The sequence below is a fragment of the Bombus bifarius genome, unplaced genomic scaffold (genome assembly GCF_011952205.1).
Source record: "Bombus bifarius isolate JDL3187 unplaced genomic scaffold, Bbif_JDL3187 scf7180000008022, whole genome shotgun sequence".
Lineage (NCBI taxonomy): Eukaryota > Metazoa > Arthropoda > Insecta > Hymenoptera > Apidae > Bombus > Bombus bifarius.
In genome coordinates, this window is record NW_022884395.1 from 16,727 (window position 1) to 40,454 (window position 23,728).

Below are 23,728 nucleotides of genomic sequence, written 5' to 3' on the forward strand. Positions count from 1 at the left end.
ATTATCAACGACTATCGCCTGTTTTTTCTTCGTCGATGATAGTTAGAAAACTGGTGATGCCTACGTACTCGATTAACTGTTTTTGTCACAGTTGTTCGGCTTGTTGATGTTAATTTATCAAAAGGTGATGAGTTCAACAACTATAGATTTACGATTTTAATACTATCAGTTATAATTATAGAATTCGTGCAGATTCTACGTAAATGATTAAACAGATTAGATAAACTGAGAATTTTCATAAAAACTCATGTTTTTATGCATGATGACGAAGAAATGGAATTTAAATTGATACGTTCTTTTTTAGTTTCTTCGATCCTAGTTTATTTTTCGTGAATTAAAAAATTCATAAACAAGTACATATGTTTCTTTTTTACAATATGTTTTCAAAATATTTACACGAAACATGTGACTATTGACGTCTCCAGACCAGCAGACGTAAAGCTTGCGTCTGTACTTTTCATTCGTTCGAAACGTAATATAATCGACTCTGTGGACCTGTTTCCTACACCAATTAACACCTTGCACCTTGCATATTTATTCATAATATGACGAAGCGTATTCAAATCTTATTTGCGGTACTATGTTGAAACACAAATAATCATACGTCTTTCGCTATTCAAATAACCAGGAAAAAGCGTTCTGCAAATCGCCAGACTGCGGGTATTTATGCATTTTGAACAAATTTAAACGTGCAACGAATTTGCATAAATATCTGCACTTTATTCATTACAGTCAATGAAATTTTTTTCATGTTTTGTATAATATAATATGTTTAATTTGTATAATAAGATTCACACAAATTTTCTATCCTAAATACTCAGATATTTTTAGGAATCACCGCATTGAGTTTTATCGAAAAATACGTAACTTCTCTATAAAATAGAAAATATAAAAATTTGTTACAAGTGTGGTAAAATGGTGTTGTGAAATAAATATTGTATAAATACTGAGTCAATTAATTTATACGTATTATTTAAATAAATATAGGATTCTTAGGAAATATAGAGTAACTTTTACACATGACTGTACATAAACGTTCACAGCTTGATAATAATTAATTGACTCTTGAGCCATCAAACTAATTCACTTTGTTAAGAGTTGCAACGTGTATTTGCGCCGGCTTTTTTAGGCTAGCGTATCGTAATCAGAACTGGGATTAAAAGATAACGATTACGACTACGTGGATGGACCCACGCAAGCGAACAACCGCGTCGCGGCACCGCATCTGTCGTTTTACGGACAACTTGGTCGTCGATCGTGCCGTGCATTGCGACGATAGATGCACGCACGCGGCATGATAGCAGCATGTCGGATCAGAGCCAGGTGAATCATCGACTTGATTAAAATCGTACCGTGTCAATAAACGCTGTCACAACGCGTGATTCGATATCGCCAGCTGGCCAGGGGACGCTCAGGTGCTCCGTATTTCCGGAATTTTTGTCGAGATTATTCGCTTCGTTAATTAATCGTCGCTCTTTATGATTTACATATTCTTTTGTATTTCTTTCTTCCTTTTTTTTTTATTTTCCTGTTGTTGTTGTTGTTGTAAGTAACAGTCGGATGGATAAGAGTTTTAATCGTGTGTGTTCATTCACGATGATTTGAAGTAATCTTATAATTGTTTCCTGGAAAATTCGAGGAAAATTGTGAAATGAAGAATCTAGAAAAGGCAGAGTGAGCTGCGAAATACCAGTACGTTGAACTACAATTATTACTACTACAATTGATATATACTATAATTACAATTGATAATACTACAGTTAATATATAAGTACTGTGATAGAACAGACTGTGAAATGAGTAACGTACTAAATAAATTGACAAAATCTGGACTCAGGACAAGGAACACTAAACTCTGTTTCATATCGGAGAGTAAATTTTAGTAGAATCGATCATAAAATTACGAGTGAGATCGACAATCGAAAGACTTTAAACGTTGAAACACATTGAACAATTTAGAGTCAAATTAAAAGACATTGAATTTTATAACACACTACCAAAGTACACGCGAGTCTGAATAAAATGAATCCCGGAACGTATTATCTATTAACAATGGAATTATCAGACTAGCGACGATAAACTTACTACGTTATTTTGCCTGAACTAAACGATTCTTGATAAAATATACCAATAAAATCTTATTTCCCTGTATCTTTCATTTCGATATAAAATCTATTTTCACAGTTCAATCGTTAATAATACTGACAATTAGAATGCATTACAAACGAAGAAAACACTCCCCACCGTGATTAATTCCTCTCATTATTAAATGCTGGTTTTCACCGAGAGATAATGGGAACTGCACCGTATTAAAACGAAACGGTGTTCCCTTCTTTCCTGGCTCGTTAAGCACGTTTATCGACCCGCAGCGTCGCGACTTTCACTTTCGCCGATCGAACCGTAAGACAATTCACCCCTTTGACGAGTATCGATTAACAGTTACACACGATGGTGTCGTCGACCCTTAGAAAATTTCCATCCTCGTCCTCGTATCGATACGATCTATTTTATCGCTATGTTCTTCCGTTTGGCCGAGATTCGCACGAAATGATCGTCCCTGAAAGATTCATCAGAATTCGCGAATTATCTCCGCTTAAACATTTTCGACTGTGTCCTCCTTTTGTTTTCTTTCTTATATATCTTGTGCACGATTTTCCATTAAGTACAGTACAATTAGCGGAGAGTTGATTTTAAAAAGTCGGTCAAAAACGTGGAATGAAAGTTTTTCTCGTCACACCATCGTTTACGAGAAAATGAAATTAAACAATTTTTTAAGCTGATATATGAAAATGTGTGTATTCGGTTAATTTTTAACTGAATAGGAGCGCATTAATTAGCAGCAGGCTATTTTGCAAGTAAAAATTAGTCGAAAATGTAGAATGAAATTTTCTCGATCATACATCTTTAAACTTAATTTTCATGAAAATTTCGTTTCAAATGAAACAATCTTAATCGTTTTCCATTTCCTTTAAACGCACAATGGTCCGAGAATTTTCCATTTCTGTTCGATCAGGATTAACCAAGTTAGCATGTACCTAATTTCTCGAATTTGACTTTTTTTTCGAAAACGGAGACTCGCGTGAGAAAATGTTATTATACGTTTCTCATGCAAAATAACCTCCTGCTAATTGTTCAGTCGTATGAAGTTTGGAATTAGCCGAATACACATATTTTCACATTTTTACTTAACGAAATTTCGATTTCAAATTTTGTCAAAGACTTGATTTTCTCAACAATTTTATTTTACATCTCTCGGTTATCTCTTCGTATAGAGTCATTCCCCTGCCGTTCGTACCGTGACACCCTATATATCCTGCACACTCTCTTTTTCTCTCGCGTTCGTTTCACTCGATCCTCGGCTCAGCTTTATTTTAATTCGTAGCGCGGATATGCACCCGTACAGGCACCGGCAACGCCAAGCATAAATTAAGCGGCGTTTTTCGTTTCGCTTCGCTGACAAATATCGACGCGCGCAAATAAATTCCATAATTTATTCCCAACTGACTGATGAACGTGGACCATTCCATAAATACAGGAGCACGGCTCGACTCTTGAAGCGCGAAACGATCGTTCCGCGCACAATGACTGCAGCTCTCCGATTCGGTGATTTCATGTTTTTTGATTACTCGACTTTTGCTGGATTTATTTGTCAACGGCGAATTTGATTTTTCGACACTCTCGAGATTCGCTTCGATTGTTAGACTTAGAATCGTCTGTATGCATCAAGCCATCGATTTTCGATCGAATATCTAATGAAAAATAGATATTTGAGATAGCGTAAATGATCGAAATTAATTTACGATTAATTTTAAAAACCAATATCAATAAATATAATGTCAAAAATACATAGAAAATACCAGATGAATACTGAAAGTGAAATGGACTATACAAAAGTTCTTTTATTTTCTTCTTTAATAGAAGAAGTTTACGTTAGATTTGATGGAGGAATCGAAGTTTGCTGTCGCGAGAAACACGAAGCTTAGTCTCGTGTCTAGAGCATGTTTTATCAGTCTGGAGGATTATTGAGCAACGGAAGACAAACGAGAGCAGACAAAAGTGAGACGTACAAGAATGTTGGGAATTAAGTTGGTCGACAAATGTGTGTCTAGATATCGTAAGAGGTCATAGTTTCGAAAGAACGTAAAGATAAATCGCAAGAACGATGATATAACCAGATATAGTGGTTTGAAAAATGAAGTCACGTGAAATACGTGACAATGATCGTAAGAATTATCGGTACGATCGAAAAAATTACAAAACACTCTCGACTTGATTTTCATTAGAATCGTGCCAATTTAATTTTCAGAAACTTCGCTGACATTGCGAAGAAATCACGTATTGATCAAATGTACAACAATGTTCTACGAAATGTTCATCAAATTAATTCTTACGCTGTAAATTATTCTGATGAAAATAATTGAAATTTTAGTCCATTCAAGAGTCAGCGTGTATTCTTAAGTAAATATTCAGCAAATTCCCGCGTCATTAATTATTTTTCAGTCGTAGCTTTTGCCACTGTTCCCCAGGATCTGATATTCTATTCAGCTTCCAAACGCAAGTTCTAATTATTCAGAGTGGTATAATTGCAGATTTGCATACCGGCTAGCAGCAAAATCGAGCATAGTAGTTTAGCGAATGACTAACTTCCCTTGTCTACGCCTCCAGACAACGAGTTATCCGCGCCAAAATGTAACATATAAATTATAAGAGGATCAAATCCATTAGCGTTAAATTTTACCATTTTACTGTAACTTTATTTTACTTTTGAAACGAAACTGATTTATTATTAAATTTGTGAATTTGAAACGTGGAGAACAGCCTAACGAAACAAAAAGGCCATGTTCGAGCAAATCGAACTCATCAACATACTCGTACAACTATAGTTACAAATATATTTCCAGAAGCTTCTCAACCTATCTCGTATTATTTCTCGTAATTCCCTCGATAATCCTCGTTTATACCAATCGTGCCTCGCAAACAAAGACTCTTGCATTTTTATCTGCTTGAAAACACCTCACATCGGCCGAAAATGGAGAAATTCTCCATCTTTCTCGCTCTCGTTGCTTCCAAACGTATGCATACATTCGTATACGTGTTTATCAGTTGCTCGTCTTTTGGAAACGTCACTTGGGTTGTCTTATCGGCTTGGATCGATAATATTCGTAGCCTTCGGCGTTACAATGCGCGCGAATTATCGCCGCGCCGGTTACTCTAATCTTGAAAATTCTTCGGCTTGATATTGGTTTCATGAAAAACTGACCAATCGTTGGATAACAAGCAGGCGAAGGGTTTAGAAGGCGGAGGAACGGAGACAACCCATTGGATCGCAGGAATTAAAATTTACAGCGCAGATATCGGCGCATAAACGTCCTCTGTCGAAATATCCTTTCCCAACTTCGCGTCGCATCCTTGCACCAGGCCCACGTATAAAAGATTTTACGAGATTTCGTGTGGAAGATCCCAGCGATGATTTTTTCGTTCTTTTTCTCGTCTATCTCCTATCTACTGTCTTGTACCAAAAAGCGGTGACGAACGGGAAAAACAAACAGTCAGGCCTCGAGGATTTTTGATGAAATCAATAGTCTGGAGGCGTATGGAGGACGATCGAAGATGAGAAACGAGGAAAGTGTACAGCCATAAATAGATATTATACGTATTAAGACACCTGTTTCTTCGCTACACTTATTGAAAAAGTTGGCACACAAAATTTTAAATACTAAAAAGGTAAATATTAATTAAAATAAAATAGAATAAAATTAGTAAATATATAAAAAATATGTATTTAAATAACCAGAATGCTATAGTATTCTATATTTTGTTGACTAACCGGGATATTAGAGTATTTTGATTGCCTACGTAAAAATGAAATTTCGCATAAATGCACAAAGATCTGCGTCCCATTAATTAGTAAATTATCAGAAAAAGATGTCATCCGTATCGTAATATGATACTTATGGCCGGCAGTGTAAATACAGTGTACGGTATACACTAGTCTGGGACCAGAGATTCTTGCGCCTGGAAATACGTGAGCTACGCGAGTTCGGTACGCGTGTGCGATTCAACGATATATACTTTCTCTCTTTCTCTTTTGTTGTTTTTACTGTTCTTTTTCCCTCTCCTAACGACATTCGAAATAATCTGCCGTGCGAAATGGACATGGGCCGATATTGGTCCCCAGGGTGTGCTGGAGCTGGCAGACGACACCCGATCGAGGCGGACAAGGGCAAAAAAAATATAAGGGCGAAACGAGCGTCGATATTCCTGCGTCCAGCCGGTCCATGGGATACGACGCGACAGCGAACAGGACACGACCAGGATAGCTGGCGGCTACCTCGTGGCAATCGGCGCTGCTCCTGACAGCAGAGTCACGTTTTCGAGTTCACGTTTCACTTTGTCCTGCATGCACGTTTGCTGGTGACATCGATCAAACTGGAGTACGATACCTCGATACACGGTCCGAAGCTTTTCAGGAGAACGTAACGATATTATCTTAACACTGGTGATCGAAACGATCGTTGATGCGTTTTTTGTTCGTCGGTCAGGTGCGATTTTTTATTTCGCGCGTTGGATGTTAGGGATTTTCGGATGGATTTTGACTGTCATGGAAAATGGATATTATTGACGAATTTATTCTTAACAGACGCGTGTAGTCTCTCAAACCTTTTACTATATATTTCATTTATTAAATCATTGTTTTAAAATTGGTCTAACATTAATATGTATTCGGTTCAATTATATGTATTTACTCGTACGTGTTTGCTGAGATTTTTGGAATTGAAGACACTCAACTATTGGAGCTTCTAGAATTCTCAACTAAATTCTGGTTACATATAACAAAATGAGAACTTAGTTACATAAATTAGTCATGTTGATATTTAAGTAAATAGCCGGAATGTTTGTACGGAAACGAAATTGAATCAATCGAGAGGAATATTGGACTCTACTGCCAAGATTGATCGTACATTGTGAAGGGTCTTATTAATTCTGTTTCTCCAACGACAAATTGTCATTCTGTTGATACAAACGTATTAGGTTTGGAAGTCCACCCACGTAGGTAGGTGGTATCACTTGCAGGTATTCTCATAATCGAATAAAGGACGAAACACAACAAAAGGTATTTGCGTAGGTGGCGGGCAGTTTGAGATGCTAAATTGCCGAAAAAAAATTTTTTTTTGCGATCTTAATGGCTCAACTGGTTTGACAAATTGCCTGCCAAATTTTATTAAAATAGAAGACTACGTTATTTTTAATTGTCTTAAGAAAGGACTCGCTATTGTTTATTAAGCTTAAAATACTCGCAAAATATTTGTTTGTCATAATGTTCTTTGTGTCTTTTACAATCATTTTAAAATTAAAACGAAGTTGAAATTTTCTTTAGAATTAACAGCTTGCTACAACATTGAGGTTAATTTTCTTTATAATTCTCAAGACTCGCTGAAAAATTACTCTGTTCGACAATTCCAGATTAAATAAGCTAAATCAGAAGGCATTTTTAATTCTACGTTACTTTCCACTTTCCTTCTCAATTCTCACAAATCGTTAAAAAGACTCGACTTCAAACGAAAAAATCTACGTTAGAGGAATAACTTATCTAACCCCGAAATTTACGTATGTACATAACGTGTACGCACATACTTACGTTCCCGCAATAGACGTGTCATTTAATCCAGCCAGTTTTCCTTTACGAACCTCTTCACATACTATTATATACGAACGAATCTTCTGGAACATCTGTAAACTCTAAACCGCCTAACGCCGCGCTTTCCTCGAATGAATCCTGGAAAAAGGTTCGCTTGAAAGCGGATATTCTAGCCTGGACAGGTATCTCCCGTAACAAAAGCGTCGCGCAACATTTCCATGGACGGACATGGTGTTATCGAGCATAGTCGACAATCGTCTTGGAAGCCTCGTAGTCCGCGATACCCTCGTGGAACGACGCGTATATATATGTATCGGTTTCAGAGACAGAGCGCGATTGGAAGCACGGCGCACCCGGCACAACCCCATCCCCGCGATAAGGCTGCGCGATGTCTCTCGCGGAGGGCAAATAAAAGGGGGCGAGCGTAATCGAAAGAGAAGAAAAGGGCAAGGGTAAAAAAAAAAAGAAAAAACGGGAAAAGAGAGCACACGGACAGAGTTATCGCGTTTCGTCTGGGCCACGTCGCGGTGAAGTCGATTTGTAAGGGAAGGGGGGAGAAGAAGGGGAACAAGTGGGAGACAGAGAGAGAGAGAGTGAGGGAGATGGAGAGAGGTCGAAGAAGAACCACATAAACTAATCGTAAGAGCAAGAAAGAAGAACGGGTTGGTAAAAGGAAAGGTGGACAAAGTAGAGGATGGAATAAAGAGTAGAGAAAGGGTTTAAGACGAAGACGAAGAGGAAGGAACGAGCAGAAGCTGTCGGCGAAGGTGGAGGAGGTTGCTCTGCACTGGTCGGTGTAGCAGCGTCTCGACGAGGAACAGGACGGCGAAAGAAGGTGAAGATACACACACAGCGAGGGTAGGTTGTGTAGGGTGAAGGAGAAGGATCGCCGGAGAAGAAAGGGGAAACGCGGAGGACTCGTAGCAGCGGCCCTGAGATATGATAGCCGGTTATCATACCCTCCCCACTATCTCGTTTTGCTGCTGCCTTCCCTGCCCCCTCTTTACTACGCTGCTTTTGCTCGTACCCGTATCCACCCCACCTTCTCCCCGTACGAATCCCTCCAACCGAACCCAGCACAGCGTCGTCTTTCGCCTCTCTCCGCCGACCCTCGTTCGGCCCCAACAACCTCCTGTCTAGACGGCGCGCACACGCGGCCATAGTCGCACACAGACGTACGCTCGCGCGCGCAACTGCCTCGTGCGACTCTCCTTCCCTTTCTAGCAAACGTGATGTCTCGCTCACTCTCTATGTAATGATCTTTCTCCTTCTCTATAATGGTCTATAGTGGCTGTCTCCGTCCGACTGATGGCGCGTATTAAGCCGCGTCCACACGCACGGACCAGACACGCGCTCTACTCTCTCGCGCGATAAAGCCACCGGTGCTATCGCTGTCGTGGTCGTGGTCGTCAGTGCGTCCATACCAAGCAGATTCCGTTATCTACACGCGTTGCGATATAATGTATACGCGTTTAGATACGAGGAACAAAAGAGAAAGAGAAACTCCCCGTGAGACTAAGTACGATCGTACGATGAGTGCATCGTGTCTGAGGCTCGCGGTTGTTTTGATCGCGACCCTGCCCCGCTAGTAAACAGACGAGAGCCAACGAAAGGGAAAGTTTAGCCGTGCCACGAAAATGTTCAAGCTGTGCTACGCGTTTAGCCGCGCGGAACAATTACGTGGTGCAAAACGAAGAGAAAAGTTTGCCTTAGCTAGGTGTGTGCCGTGCAAGGGTATAAGAGCGTACACAGTGTACACCGTAGGCCTCGAAATTCACAATCGAAAGGGAGAAACCTTGATTCGCTACCAGAAAAGTTGCAGCGGAAAGTTCCGCGGAAGCTCAGAAAGTTAATTACGTAATTGTGTTACGTCTTAGAGGCTCGTACGGATAATGCTTCTCATACAGCTTCCTCCCCTGAGAGCGACCGTTGCGCAGGGTCCTCTGTATCGAAATACTTTCACCACGAAAACCGGAATTTAATATAAGAGACGGGTGTCGTTAAGGGCCACGGGAGCCCTGCTCGCGTCGCCTAATGGAAAAGTTCGGTCTCGGTCGAAATAGTCCGACTCCGGTAGAAATAAAGCTGCACCACAGTCTCTCCTCTGGTGTGTCACGTGTGCTTCTCTCCGGTTGCGCGTTTTACCTCCGTCCCGATGACCGGGCGCATGCACGGTCCGCTGCTCGTCAAAACACGGATCGCAGTCAGTCAAAACGACATTAGAGGCGGCAGACGGTTCGTCGTGGCACGACCTTGGCCGATGTAAGGTCAGGCGTCGAAGTTCCTTAAGGCGCGCCTATACTACCGACAACGACGTCGCGTCGCGAGTGAGAGAGCCCGTATACTCGAACAGTTCTTGCGAGACTGTCTCTTCTTGCCTGTCTCCTGTTTCGCTCTAACCTCGTGCTCATCTCGTCTTACTCTCTTTCCCTCTCACGACAACCATGCGCGGGTGTGAGAATTCGTCTGTGAGATTTTGGCATCTTGGTGTTAGACGTAGGCACGTTGGTGGGGGTTAGCAGCGTCTGGTGGTGCCGCGGAAAGAAGTTATGTGTGCGTGACCGTCTGTGCAACGCGCATCGTGCCAGTTGCCTCCGTGTATAGGCTTATTCGTGATCGAGAACAAAGTGGAGGAGTTTTCCTCCAGGAAGAGATCCTTTTTGATGATCGAGGTCGATCGAGGAAATTATACGGTAGTATTCGATAATGGTATCTACTTTAAAGTCGACAAAAGGCCCGATGGAAATGACGAACCGGGTCGAAGATCGAACGCGCATGTGCGTGGAGAGTGAAGCGCGATCGGTAGTCGGTTGACGGGGCTTAATTGGCAGCGGCGATTATCCGATTTCGAGACGTGACTCGGTCGAACGATTCGACGAGCAGCCAGCTTCTTTTGTCACTGCCATTTCTGGCGTGCTTAATTGAAGACTATTCTCTAACCGACGTATATACGGTACCCGCTGCCTATATCGCATCGACCAAGTGTTATCGATCGCGCTGAGCGACGGTGGTCGATGCCGGTGCGGTTGAAGTATCAACCTGTTATAATTTCAAGGGTAATTTCACCCTCTACAGGGTAGAGTAGCACACTCGAATTAATGGAACCGGCTGGAGCACCGTCGACGAGAATAATTCGCGCGAGTGAATGTGCGTAACTGCACGCACGCGTGCGTGCGCGCTCGACGCTTGCTCGATCGTTCGTTTCGCCCTCCCCTCTAGCCGGATACGCGTAGTCCTCCTTCCTCCTTTTTGGAGATTTCGACACTTGAAATTCCGGGATTTTATCTTCCGCACTACCGGCGAAAGGTACATTACCTTCCGCGTGCTGTGATCGTGAGCGCGTTTCACCGTTGATGAAAATTTGATGACTTTCCGGAATCCCTCGTCGAGAAATCGTTCAAGGACAGCGCTAGTGGGTGGAAGCAGTGGACGATAAAGGAATAAATATTGCCCGATATTCTTCGTCTCTCACCGATCTCCGACAATTCGATACTCAAGATACGTATATCTCTCTCGTGATTTACCTGCCCTGAAGTCTCTGGTAATTAAGTTGCAGCGATCACGCGCGATTAATCGAACGGTTTCAGGCTACGAAACCGCGCGGCAATGTCACCGTATCGAGTCCTTCTCGCCAGCTTCCCTTCTACCAGGATAACAGCGCGCCATCCTGTCGCTGGGATATCACCGTCGACACCAGCACGCGGATCATTTTTGCGTTACGCTACGACGCGACGCGACGCGACATATGTACTGGCTTAACCGGCTGCTGGCCCGGGCCACGCGTGTGTTTGCTCGTCTATGTTCGTGTCTCACATGCAGTTCGCTACGTCGATGCCGTACTGACACTATTGCACGCAGGACACCCGCTGCAAGGGTACGCGGAGACACGTTGCTGACTCTCTGTGTGCGCGCACCGACGCGGCGCGGCGTCTGCCAGTGTATCAGACAGAGAAAGGAACAGCGATAGATCGGGAGTCGGGAGTCTTTCTGCAAGCCGAGGTTAGGACGTTGGAGAGGCAAGAGGAAAAGGTAAATGCGACCGCTGCGCCGACTATGAGTAGTGGGGGACTGGTGGAAAGGGTCTGCGCGGCAGTGGATGGGAGAAACGCTCGGCGTCGACGGTGCTGCGGCCTGACAGCCACCGGACGAATTCAGTCTGCCGCTGGACTTGGAACGTGTCGGATGTATTGGAAGACTTCGTTCAGGGTTTTCCATTGCGGAGCTGGTTCCGCTTTCTAGTTTGTCGCGAGGTACGGTGTGCAAAGAAGAGACTCGACCGCTAGGACGAACCGTCCTTTAGCGGCACGACGAGTACAGGAAAACGAGATCCTCCGGCAGTGCATGAATTTTCTTTTCTATTAATCCACATCTGCAGACACATATACGAAATAAGAACGAAAACACACACTGTGGTTCTTGTTGTAATTCAGAACGTAGCATCAGAGGTCGTGTCATCGAAATCATCGACTTTGGCAAGACCGCCACTGACATTTCTAGGTGGGCCACGGAGCAGCCACAAGCGGGAAGTTGGCCAACAGAGTGCGTCTTTTTTTACTAACGTTCGTCTCATCTGTCTATCTGTGTGTTTCGTGAACGAGTGGTCGCCTGGGCTAGAAAAACGGCGACAAGCCGACTGGCAGTCGCGCATCGACGATCGAGAAGAAAGAAGTTTGTTATTAGACGTAGACGATGAACGCGAGTCGTTCATGCAGATACGAGAAGATTGTTTCGAAAGAATCGTGGTAGAAAAGCGAGTGACAGAGAGAAACGCACAAGTAAGAAACGAGTCTGGCGTTCGAAAGTCAAGGTCGTACCTGTCAAAAGACGACGCGTGTACCGGTGCATTATTTAATGTCTCGGCTTGTGAGTGACACAAGAGGATTCCTTTTCACCCGGTCTTCGGCCGCGAGACGACGGTGCCTCCTTCGCAGAAGCCTCCAGGAATTCTTTGCTTTTTTCTTCGCGTGACCATCCGCGCCAACTTGTATATACATTCGTGCACACACAAATAGGGAATACACAGATACACAGAGGCAATACGAACGGGTCGAGACGTAGTTCGAAGGAGTGTTCTGTAAATATCGGTGGGACGTGAAAGAAAAGAAAAAAAGGAACGCCATGCTATCGAAGAACGACACTCGTTAAACAACCGTATAGTCTGTGGTCAAGTGGCATATATATTTACGAGAAAACGCAACGGATCGAATTAAGCTGAAATCAGGTCGTTTCCTCTTAACATAATCGGAGATCGATTGTCGACGTAAAGACGTCGTTGAGACACGCTGAATAGCTCTTGTCTGTCACCTATCATGACACTTTAACGTTCGCGCATGCCTTCTTCAATTTCTTTCCTGTCCGTTGCTTCGAGAAATTTGGAAGACACGAAAAATTATATAATTGTATATATATTTAAGAAGAATTTTCTAACGAACTTTTGTTGAACGTGAGAACAAAAGAAGAGTAAAAAAAGTGAGCAATGACGAGAAATTCGAGGAAAGAGCAGGTTTGACGGAATAGCAACGGGCCGCGAGAGTCGAGAGTGTTTATATGCCAGCTTGACAGCTGACGGCCAGTGGTTTCCAGCACGTCGACAACCTGGCGGCACGGTTCAAATGAAGCTGAGGCGTCGCTGCATGCAGACGCTCGGCGTCTCTGTGAAACAGTTGAGGAGAAAGCTGCTTGAGCTGGGCGCACGAATCCTTCACGTTCAGGGTTCGAAACCACGCGACATGGCCCTTGTGGTATGTTAATCAAATGAAATCAATTTTACATTTATTTTTCTCCGGCTCTCTTGCACGATTAAATTCATAGCGTTAGTGACATTTTACAAGTTACAAGTTACAAGAATTACTAACGCTAGTATATTCTCTTATATAACGGCGGTAAGGTTGGTAATAAAACTAACTAGTTACTAAATGTAGTTTAAGTCAGGTGTCCTGTTCGATACGAAATAATAAAATAATAAAGATGAACTTTTAATTTGACGATTCGCTAGTATTACTAATTTAATATTGGTTAAGTATTGTGAAAGAACGTAAAGAAGAAAAGAATGTGGATTAGAAGGATACTATTATGAATATTTTGCGTATGTGACGTAATTGAGAATTTATAGGATGTATTAAGGGAATTGTTTAAAAATATAGTTATATACCGCGATGACGCTGCAATTTACAGGGAATTACCTCGATCGATAAAATGTCATCTATTGTAGGTGATCGAGTTTCTCTTTAGTAATGATATTTTCATATCGAAGTTACAGATAAGAGAGACATTTATGTAACAAATGTTTAACAAACGTATCTGTAGAAAATTTGACTTGTTAATTATCGGGCTATATACCGTTTTAGATTATGTATATTTCAAGAATTCAATATTTATAATATATCACGCGATTCAAATTATTGCAAAGAACAGAATTCGAAGATGCCATCATGAAATACTTAATTTTACCAATTATCCGTTATTTTACCAAAATTTAGGCCTCAACCGCTGACATTTCATTAACATTTGGACTATCCAACTTAAATTTTAATTTATACGTGTCATTTACTATGTCATTCGTAGTCTTTATCATTTAAAATACCGGATATAAACTAAAATTAACATTCTAAAATTAACAAAGTTCGAGCTATTATCAGTCAATGATAATACCATTTGAAAATTGTTCCTAATGGAACTTCATTTTTATTAATAACAATTGTATATTTAATTTATACTTACCTAATAAACCAAGTTTTATTACTATTAAACTAATAGAATATTTTACTACATGTACTTATGTATATACAAGTACGCTATATACAGTTCAAAATGTACATTTAAAATTTAAATCGATATACGTATATGCAATATGTATATGTGAATTAATTTCCCTTCTTTTACAATGCAAATTCGTATCAACTCGTCGATATTACATAAGTCTAACATTGATCTTCGCGAAAGTTTGTCAGCATCGCGTGAGGTATATAGTCAGAGAGTCGATAATTTAGCTAATTAGACGCATGTTAAGCGCGACGTGAACGGATGCCCGGCGTAAAACAGAGCAAATCTGATATCAGGAGACTAGACGTTTATTTTTAATCGCTTTAATCGCGCAGCCCACGTGTTACTTTGCGCCTCTCTTCTTGTCTCTGCTTCTGTTTCACGCTTATCTACAGCTTCCGTCTACCGTCCACGGAACCGGCTTGTTTCAACCCGCGGTAATAATATTTCGATAAGCTGGTCTCGCGTAGAATTGATCTATTAATATTCTCAGGAAATACGTTTGACGTCTGACGATCGTTGATTCACGATTTATCAATGTTTAATCACGTTTAGTCGAGTCGACCACTTTTCGAAATGGTGACTAATGTCTCATCATGATTTTCATCATGATTTTCATCGATGATGAATCGGTCGTATTATTGGTTAAGGCGTTATCGTTTATTTAGTACTATTTACAATTTTGCAAAGAATTTCTTTTTCTTGAAAATTGCATTACAGACAGCTTTTTATCGTAAGCTATGTATCCGTTTTTTTATTCACTGTCGCCTATTGACAAATATGTATCGTAGAATTCAGCGACAGAAACTGAAAATCTTATTGCTATTGTGGGTCGATAATACTTGACGAAGCTATGATACGATTAATCGCAATGGTATAATATTCTACTATTCTAAAGATTGTGCTAATTTTCTCCAAATTAATCTTTTGCAGACATAACGTGCTAAAATTTCAGGCAGCTTTGTCGAAGGTAGATACATATAACTTTTAATTAGAAAACAGTTCATTAAAAAGTAGAATACTCTGCATAATGTATGACGTAAAAGGATTAAAAATATCGAAAATTTGGTGCTATATCTAAGACCCTCCCACATCTAGTAGGTAGTTTCGCACATCCAAAAGATGAAAAGATCATATAAAAGAAGAAAAACACGGCAACGAGTGCACGGGTATCTCATAATTCATCCTGGTGTTATTTCGTTGCCGTCAGAATCGCGTTGGAAGGTTGTCCGAATGATTGGGCAAATCGCGGCCCCATCGTTTGCATAATCAAGCATTCCGCCACCCTCGCCCTCGACAGATGGGAGAGCGCGAAAGTCGACGGATACTCACTCTGGTACACCGGGCTCTTTAGAAGAAAAATAGGAAAAACGAGCGTGTGCCGACGCGTACGCGACCAGTCGTGTGGCGAATCGAGAGGGAGCGATCGATAGGAGCGAGAACGAGAAAGAGAGAGGAGGGAAGAGAGGGAGAGGCCGTTACACCGTCTGCTTCGTGTTTCTTCCGTCTGGCCCAGAATGCGAGCCGGGCTTTCACTGCAGTTTTCTCGTCTGGGTCGACGATCGGTCTCCTTCGCTCCCATTACGATTCTCCTTTCTCTCTTTATCCATTCGTCTGTCTGTTCGTTTATTCCGTCTCGCACGTAGTTCGTTGCCTCTTCTCCCTCGCACAGATCATCTCTCTCTCGCCCTTTTCTCTCGGTCGATGTCGATACCTTCCCGTAGCACTTTTAAATGTCATCAGTCCGATCGTGAGGTCGACCTCGACGTCTGCTTATACAGGGTGAGCTTAAAATGCATGACCTCCGCCGACTGTGGTCCATTGATCGTGAGAAAGGTAAAAACGAAGTAAAAATAGGTATCTTTGAAGTTCGAAGCGAGTCTTTGAAGGTAATTAGTTTATGGAAAAATTGGTTTGACAGAAGTTTTCATTAATTTGTATTTGGTGTGGCGAGCAGTTCGTTATATAGAGAGCAGGAAGTGTAGTAAGATCCATAGGATTTTGTAGAATATTAAGAAATGTGTAGGTAAGAAAATGAGAATAAAATAAGATCGTGGATTATATTTATACGTATGTAACGGTTAATAAAATAAAATTCTTTAAATTTTGGCTATTTTCAGGGATTTTCAATAAAATACTCTTAAAATAAAAAAAAAATTGTATGTGTATTTTTATTTAAAAATTTATTTCTCTACTTATCCTGATACACAAATGTTAAGTGAAGCTTAATGCTTGTTCTAAGTGTGGCAAATGGACATTGAACTAACTTTCCATACATCGCATGTGCCATATCTATATTCATATTTGCTTGCTACTACGTTATTGTATTTTATAATTATGACTGTGTTATGAATACAACTATCGTAGAGATTTGTTTCGCTTATTAAATATTATGTACGTATGTATATAGTGTAGGTTCTTGTGTGATTAGATTATTGCAATTATTACTTGTTATATGTATATAATTTTTAAATCAAACTAAGAAATTCCATCCATCCTCATTCTTTTAAGAATATCGATCAAATTCTGATTACACAGAGTTCAACGACCATCCTCTTTCTCTCAAACATAGTCGAATTTTAGGATTCATTATTTTTGGAGAATTTCATACATAGAGAGTCCTAATGTCGCTTCTCATAGAATCATTCATACATTGCTGATTCATTTTCGATGAAAGAGATTGAATGAGATATTTGGAAAATGAATAATTATAGAAGAGGATTAGGTCGCGGTCGCCTAAATAGTTCAAGTGTTTAATAGCCTAATAGTTTCTCTAATTTAAACTGTTAATGGAAGAGAGATGCAACGTGATTTAACATTTCGTTCTTCCCCTTCTTATGAGAGAAAACAGGAATGTTCTATTCCATTACAATTCAAACATAGCCCCTTCTCTATTCCAGACTAGCGTTCCAGGTATTCTGCCTTCGATCTTCGATACTTTCAGATATCTTTGTATAAGTTTTCCATGGGAAATATTCTGTACACTGCATCCAGTTTTACGAAGAAATTTTAATTAGAAATAACAAAGAAAGGATTGAGATTAGAGAAAAATGAAAGATTAATCAATGTACACATGTACATTACTAGCAATATTATCAATATCTCATAAGACATATTATTGTTAACTCTAAAATGAATCTATTTGTAGATATATTTTTACATCTAACAGAGATTTTATTTCTTGCAAATAATCTTTAATATAAAAAATAATTTCGTTATCATGATACGAGTAAACTCTAAAAAAAGTCGTGCTTTTTTTACCGTTGTTTATATTAGCAAAGTATTGAATACAATTCTTATTTTTAGGTTGCAGAATTAAACGCGGAAACGATTATTTTTATTCTTCGGTACACAATCGAAAAAATTCTCTTTAACCTTTAACTTGTGTGTCAGTACAATGTATAAAACGTCTGAATCATATACATAAATTGAGGGCAGAATTTCTGTGTTCATCCTCCGTAATTAGCATTTAGGTTTACGACTGTCGACTGAAAGGCTTTTTTACGATTCCATGACAAATCGTAAACAGCAGGCTTTCTCACACGCGTGTGTTGTTCAACCATACTCTTGGGAACGTTCGAGACAAAAATGGGAACAACGAACCGCGTCATAGTTCATTTACCAAATTAATACAAGAACACGTGCCTTTCGCTCGTCAGTGCTTCAATAAAACTCCTTGTACTCTCATACTTTTGATATACGAGTACTATGTTAAAGTAACATTGTTCGTTTTCTTCTCATTATATTCGCATTATATCCATTTGGAACATAAAAGTCGTCTGTTCGAACTTTCGAATAACAACGTCTCGTTCAGTCATTTCACATGGTATTTCCCACAGTGCATCTTACCTAGCTCACCCATAGTTCACCCAGAAGACCCAACCACACCCTTCACCTTTCGACATTCAGTCAAACTGTACATACGTCTCTCGTGCTTCTTCTCTTCTCTTGAAGTATACAGATATCTACTTATTTGAACAAGTACACGTATTGCTTCGCACAGATTGCAGAAGTAATTAAATAATCAATTATCTATTACGTTAATACGTATACCTGAATCAATATTCAAAGCGATTATATTATATGGCGAAAATTGACTATAAGATTAACAATAAAGCCGGCAAATCAATTTTCTATTAACAAGTTAATTTTGTCGAATATTTTCCCTGAATATAATTTTGTGAATAACGTAGAATGTTTAACACTTGTTACGCGTATGCTGAAGATGGCCTGTAAGTGTAAATACACCGTACATTAATGTTTTATTAAACGTCATACGTTTCCAATAAATATTTTGTCATTTGTATATACATGTTCAGGCTGCTTTCAGAAATCAATATAATTTCGACGATCGTATCACATTGCAGTGCGGATGAAATTTCCAAATATTATGTAACGTAGAAATGTTCAGTGACAAACGTTCAAATATTTTTATGATCCAGTTTATTCCCACTCATAAATACGGCTGCATTTGCACGTAGCGATTTATATCGCGGTTTTAACGGTTCATATCTAATCTGGCTCATTAGTATCGAATGCACGGCCGGTTCGTTAAAACACACGACAGCATACGTCCCTCGCGTACGCGTGCCCCTAACCACCAAGCGGACTGTTTTTCCGCGACGAAATTAAGGTCAGCCTGCTTATTTCCCGCTCTTCTTTTTTCTTTTCTCATCCTCCCTCTCTTTCTTTTTATCTGGCCCGTGGGAAACGCGTTCCAGGCTCCAGCTCTCAGCAACCACACTATCTCGTCGTCCAACTCGCGCGTCGATCGACCGTGTCGACGCACGCTTTTCACGTTCCACTTGCCTCGATTCGGAAGACCGAAGCGCGATTTTTTTTTTTACCGGTCTTCTCCCCCGTTTCGTTGCCATTTTTACGACTCTATCGCGATTTATCGTACCACCATGTATTTTGTGTTTTTTTACACGTAATACACGAGAGATCGCGTGAGGATTTGCGGACGCTTTGGTCGCGTTGTTTTACAGACAGGAAGAGGGGGGGAAAGAGAGAGAGAGAGAGAGCATGACGAAAATGGAAACGTCGGATCTAGAGTTTGCAACGCGTAATCCTACTGTATTCGGTTAGGTTCTTCTATGATCGATGTCGCGTGCACGGATTCAAGGTTGTTGCGGCTTGTTGCTGTTGCTGAGTACAGTGGGGGACTGGTGGTGCTTATGAAACATTTCTGCCGGATTTTTTACTATTATTAAAAATTTAAATTATTAAAAAATTTCTAAAAAATACAATTCTATGTAATCAATTATACGACCAATGTATTATCAGTTATTCTCATAGTCCATAGTAATAGAATTATTCAATTTTTTTATTTGAAAAATCTCTCCCCTATATATATTTATAATACCATTTTTTATTATTTGCTTTAGTAACGAAATCTCCATCTCTAATAATTAAAATTACTCCAGATTCGATATTAAGGAAGTATATAAAAAGTTTTAAATAAAACAACTCATACGTCGTGAAGAACTTCAACCTGTTCCTGTTCCTGTTCCTTGTCGCGATTCGTGATTGCACGACAATCTTGCACGACCATGCAATACCTCGGTTATATCAGCAAGGGGAGGAAAAGTAACGCGCGATTACACGCGTGCGTATGCGAACCGTTGTCAAAGGGTTGCGTGTCAACGATGTGTTCGTGCCAGTGTCGACATAACACGACGATAACACTGGGTCGACAACCACGTTCCACAAAATGATAGCCTTGAGAGGCCAGGCTAACGAACAAACTGAATTAACGAGCGCCAGCATTTTTTAATGTAATCAGTAGACCGTGAATTTTTATGCATTTATAGGAAATTTGAAAATGCAAGGTTGCACGGAATGCACGTAATACGAAAAAATATATAAATATCGAAGATATAGATAACCAAAATTATTTTAATTATTTTACAAATTTATCTCTAAATTGTATTTGCTGCGAATTATCAACTAAATAGATTTGATATCACGAACCTTCGATGAATTAACGCTACAGGTGAAGAAGATTTAATATATTCAGTGTTAGGATAGTTTGGCACTTTATCTGTACGAGCTAAGTAAGTCGAATGTTTTGACCACGACCGTTGTAAGATCTTGTTGAGACCGAAGAAGAGGCGTTGTTCGAGTCATAAACGCACGGTCACTTCAAATCCTGAACAGTATTCTCAAAAAATATGAATTTGCATAAAAATCCGTAGTCTGGTAATGAGACCCGTGTCCGTGATAACTTCAAATTATCATTTTCGAAAAATATTTCGAAATCTGTTTATGTACACCATTCTTTTCAGATATACTCGTTCGTTATTTTCATCCCATTTGGGAATTGTTAACGCAAAAGAACGAAAAGCTGAAATTGAAAGGAAGAGAAATTGTGTGTAAAATAACAAAAGGACATTTCTTCTCGTTGTCGAAAAAAATTCATTTTCAAAAGGGCTAAACATATTCAATCGAATCTTCTGTGAAAAATGAACAACCACGTAAACCAAAGCGAGCACATCGAACGATTAAGGACGTTGTTATTAACAGCCGATTGCTAACACGAGCGATTGACATGACGCGGCGCGACGTGACCGTAATTTCCCGTCGATTTCCTGGTTCTCGATCACAGGCCGCCAAGTTGCCTTCGGTTCGCGAAATTAAAGCTATTGTCGCGCGCCGAGCACTTCATCGTCGATGCACGTCCTCGTAAATTGCGTCGGGATCACAATGGGATCGCGAGCCAGCAATGATGCGTAACATATTCTGCCTTACAGGTGCGTGAATGTGTAACGAGTGAAACGTGTAACCAACGATGGCGTGTGAAACGCTTCGAATCGTTTCGAGTTTGAATATGTTTGTTACGAAAAAAAGTCGTGATCGAAACTTAAAACTCTGGCAGCCTGAAAATCTGACTCTGAAATCATGAAAATCTCGATAGATTTAAAAATCTGAAGAGTTCAGATAGGTTTTGATAGCTCGACGAGTATTCGATATTTTACACGTATTCGGATTACTAAATCGCCAACACGTATGCAAATTTATGTTTTTACGAAGGCAGACTAAAAGAATAAAAATAGAATCTAAGCAGAAAGCTTTCCTTACTAAATGTTACGTGTAATGGGATGTTACGTGTTAAACTTGGCATATTTTATGTACTTACGCATATTATGCGCATTTTAAATTCATTCGTAAATGGTAGATTTAAATCTACCATTAATATATTATATTAATATATTATATTAATGGTATATAATAGTGTATATAACCATAAATTAAAATTTGAATCTACCATAAATGCACGCAAAATCTGCAGTCTACCGATTTTTTTTTGCGCAACAGTTATTAACATAATTATTAAATAAAGATTATTAAGTAGATAAGGAACATAAATTATTGAAAAGAAATAAGAGTTTTAAAAATTCATCATGCATATATATATAATGTATACGATATAGGTTTGAAGATACCATTTGTACGTATAACGCACGCCGTCGACGGAACTTCCGTTTCATTAAGTTGTATAGAGCGAGACCAGTAATTACGATGCACGCTCGCGTAAATTTTCGAGGGTTGCATCGTCGCGCCTCCACGCTACGAGATTACGGTACGATAAATGTGTTTGATCCTCGAACGTTCCAAGCTATATCCTGAAAATTAAATGGCGTAGACGTCGAATCGATAACGTTTCGCGAATAGTAGTAGGTAGTTTGGTAATTTCCAAGTTTTGTTATCAATCTCAAGCTGGTTACAGGGATTATTAATTCACAATGTTAGGAATGGGTAATTTGTATAGTAGCATGAGAGGATTATAGTGGCAGATTGTGACAGGGTATAGTTTTTGATTATGGAAGAGGGATTTTATGATTTACTATGTAAAACACATATAGTGACATAATACATATTAACAGCTACTACAAAGGAATTTCTCAGAAATAATAATAATGAATGATCACAAATCTACGCCTATTATCAAAACACCCTCCGATGCACCCTTACGTCCACGTCACAGTAATTGCCGCGGAATGAACGAGGTTATTAACATGTAACCTGGCCTTGAAACTCAGAAATTGTTCCAGAAACGTCGCTACTCACCCTCGCTGTCCAGTCACGCGTAATTAATTAATCGATTTACACGCCACGCGACATGCAACACTTTGACACGTCATCGTTCTGATCTTTGCAGAGATATTTCACAAAGATCGTAAAAATGTATTATAGTATTGTACCGTTAACGGGATGTTAAAATATTTTATACGAGAAACATGATGTTCTATAATAAATGTTGGATTTCTGTCGTGAGCCACTGTCTACAATTATAGTGGTTACGAAAAATATTGACACTGAGTGGTTATTTTTATTTTTATTATTTTATCGCGTTCGCTGTTATTTTCCAACGAACCGTTTCTTTTATCAGCTTCTACATTCCATTTTCATAGCATCAAATTTTCATAATCACAAGACACTATTCCTAATTGATACGAGTTTTAATATACTTGAAACTATGTAAATGACATAATAAATACAACGATAAATTGAGTTATCGTGGTTATTAAATAATGCGTTATTCAAGATCTCGGCAATTTTCTAATATTCTAAGCTCGCCTCGTCTTTCGTAACTGTCCTAGTATTTATCAATAGATGTATATATATAGAACGAAAAAAGGCACGTGGCAGTTTTCAGACGTTGAGTGCGCGAGCACGTTCGAGTGTTAGTGTTAGACATCACGAGAACACACGCGCGCGTAATTTCCAGCAGACGTTTCTCGGCTTGCCGGAGATAACGCTAACGAGGCCCAGATAATAACGTCGGCAGTCTAGACAGTTAATTACAAGAAGTCCTTTGGAACAACGCGTACTCGCGCGCTTTCAGTCTCGCCGCGCGCGTACTCCTTCGCGTGGCGGTTTCCAGCTTCGCGAGACCATTTTACGGGGGTGGCTCCTCGACGATTAACCAACTCGAGAACGGCCGAAGGATTACAGAGAAAATCGCTTTGCGGACGATCGTGTACGGTGTACGTCGTAGACTCGAGATTCTCTTGAAAAATGAGGCTCACGGAATGGTTAGTCTTGATATTTGCTCTGAACGAGAGAGAACTTTCAATCGGGATGGAAGTGTGGATGAAGATCTTCCCAACCGTCCCATTCCGGATTTTTAGGGTTGTTCATACGTAAAGAGGGAAGTTAAGCTTTACGCTGTCATGTTTCACTGCGTTCGTTAAAGTTGTTATAAACGTTTAGCGTTGCTTTTCAATTTGCTACGTGCTTTACGTTAAAATTGATCTTTCTTCGTTGTTGGTACATGGTAATCATGTGTGTGTGTGTGTTACTGTATGAAAAATGGAATGTATA

The 23,728-nt window shown here is 39.9% G+C and overlaps 1 protein-coding gene across 2 annotated transcripts in view; it reads left to right on the forward strand.

Annotated features, from left to right (window-relative positions):
• Positions 1-11,724: 11,724 nt before the first annotated feature.
• Positions 11,725-23,728, forward strand: part of LOC117207109 (protein TMEPAI-like) — a 54,894-nt gene continuing 42,890 nt past the window's right edge. The window contains exon 1 of one of the 2 annotated variants that reach the window (XM_033446988.1): positions 11,725-13,380. In XM_033446988.1, coding sequence (XP_033302879.1) covers positions 13,252-13,380 — 129 coding nt within the window. In that variant the 5' untranslated portion in view covers positions 11,725-13,251. The remainder of the gene's footprint in view (positions 13,381-23,728) is intronic. The other variant, XR_004487469.1, reaches the window with a different exon arrangement.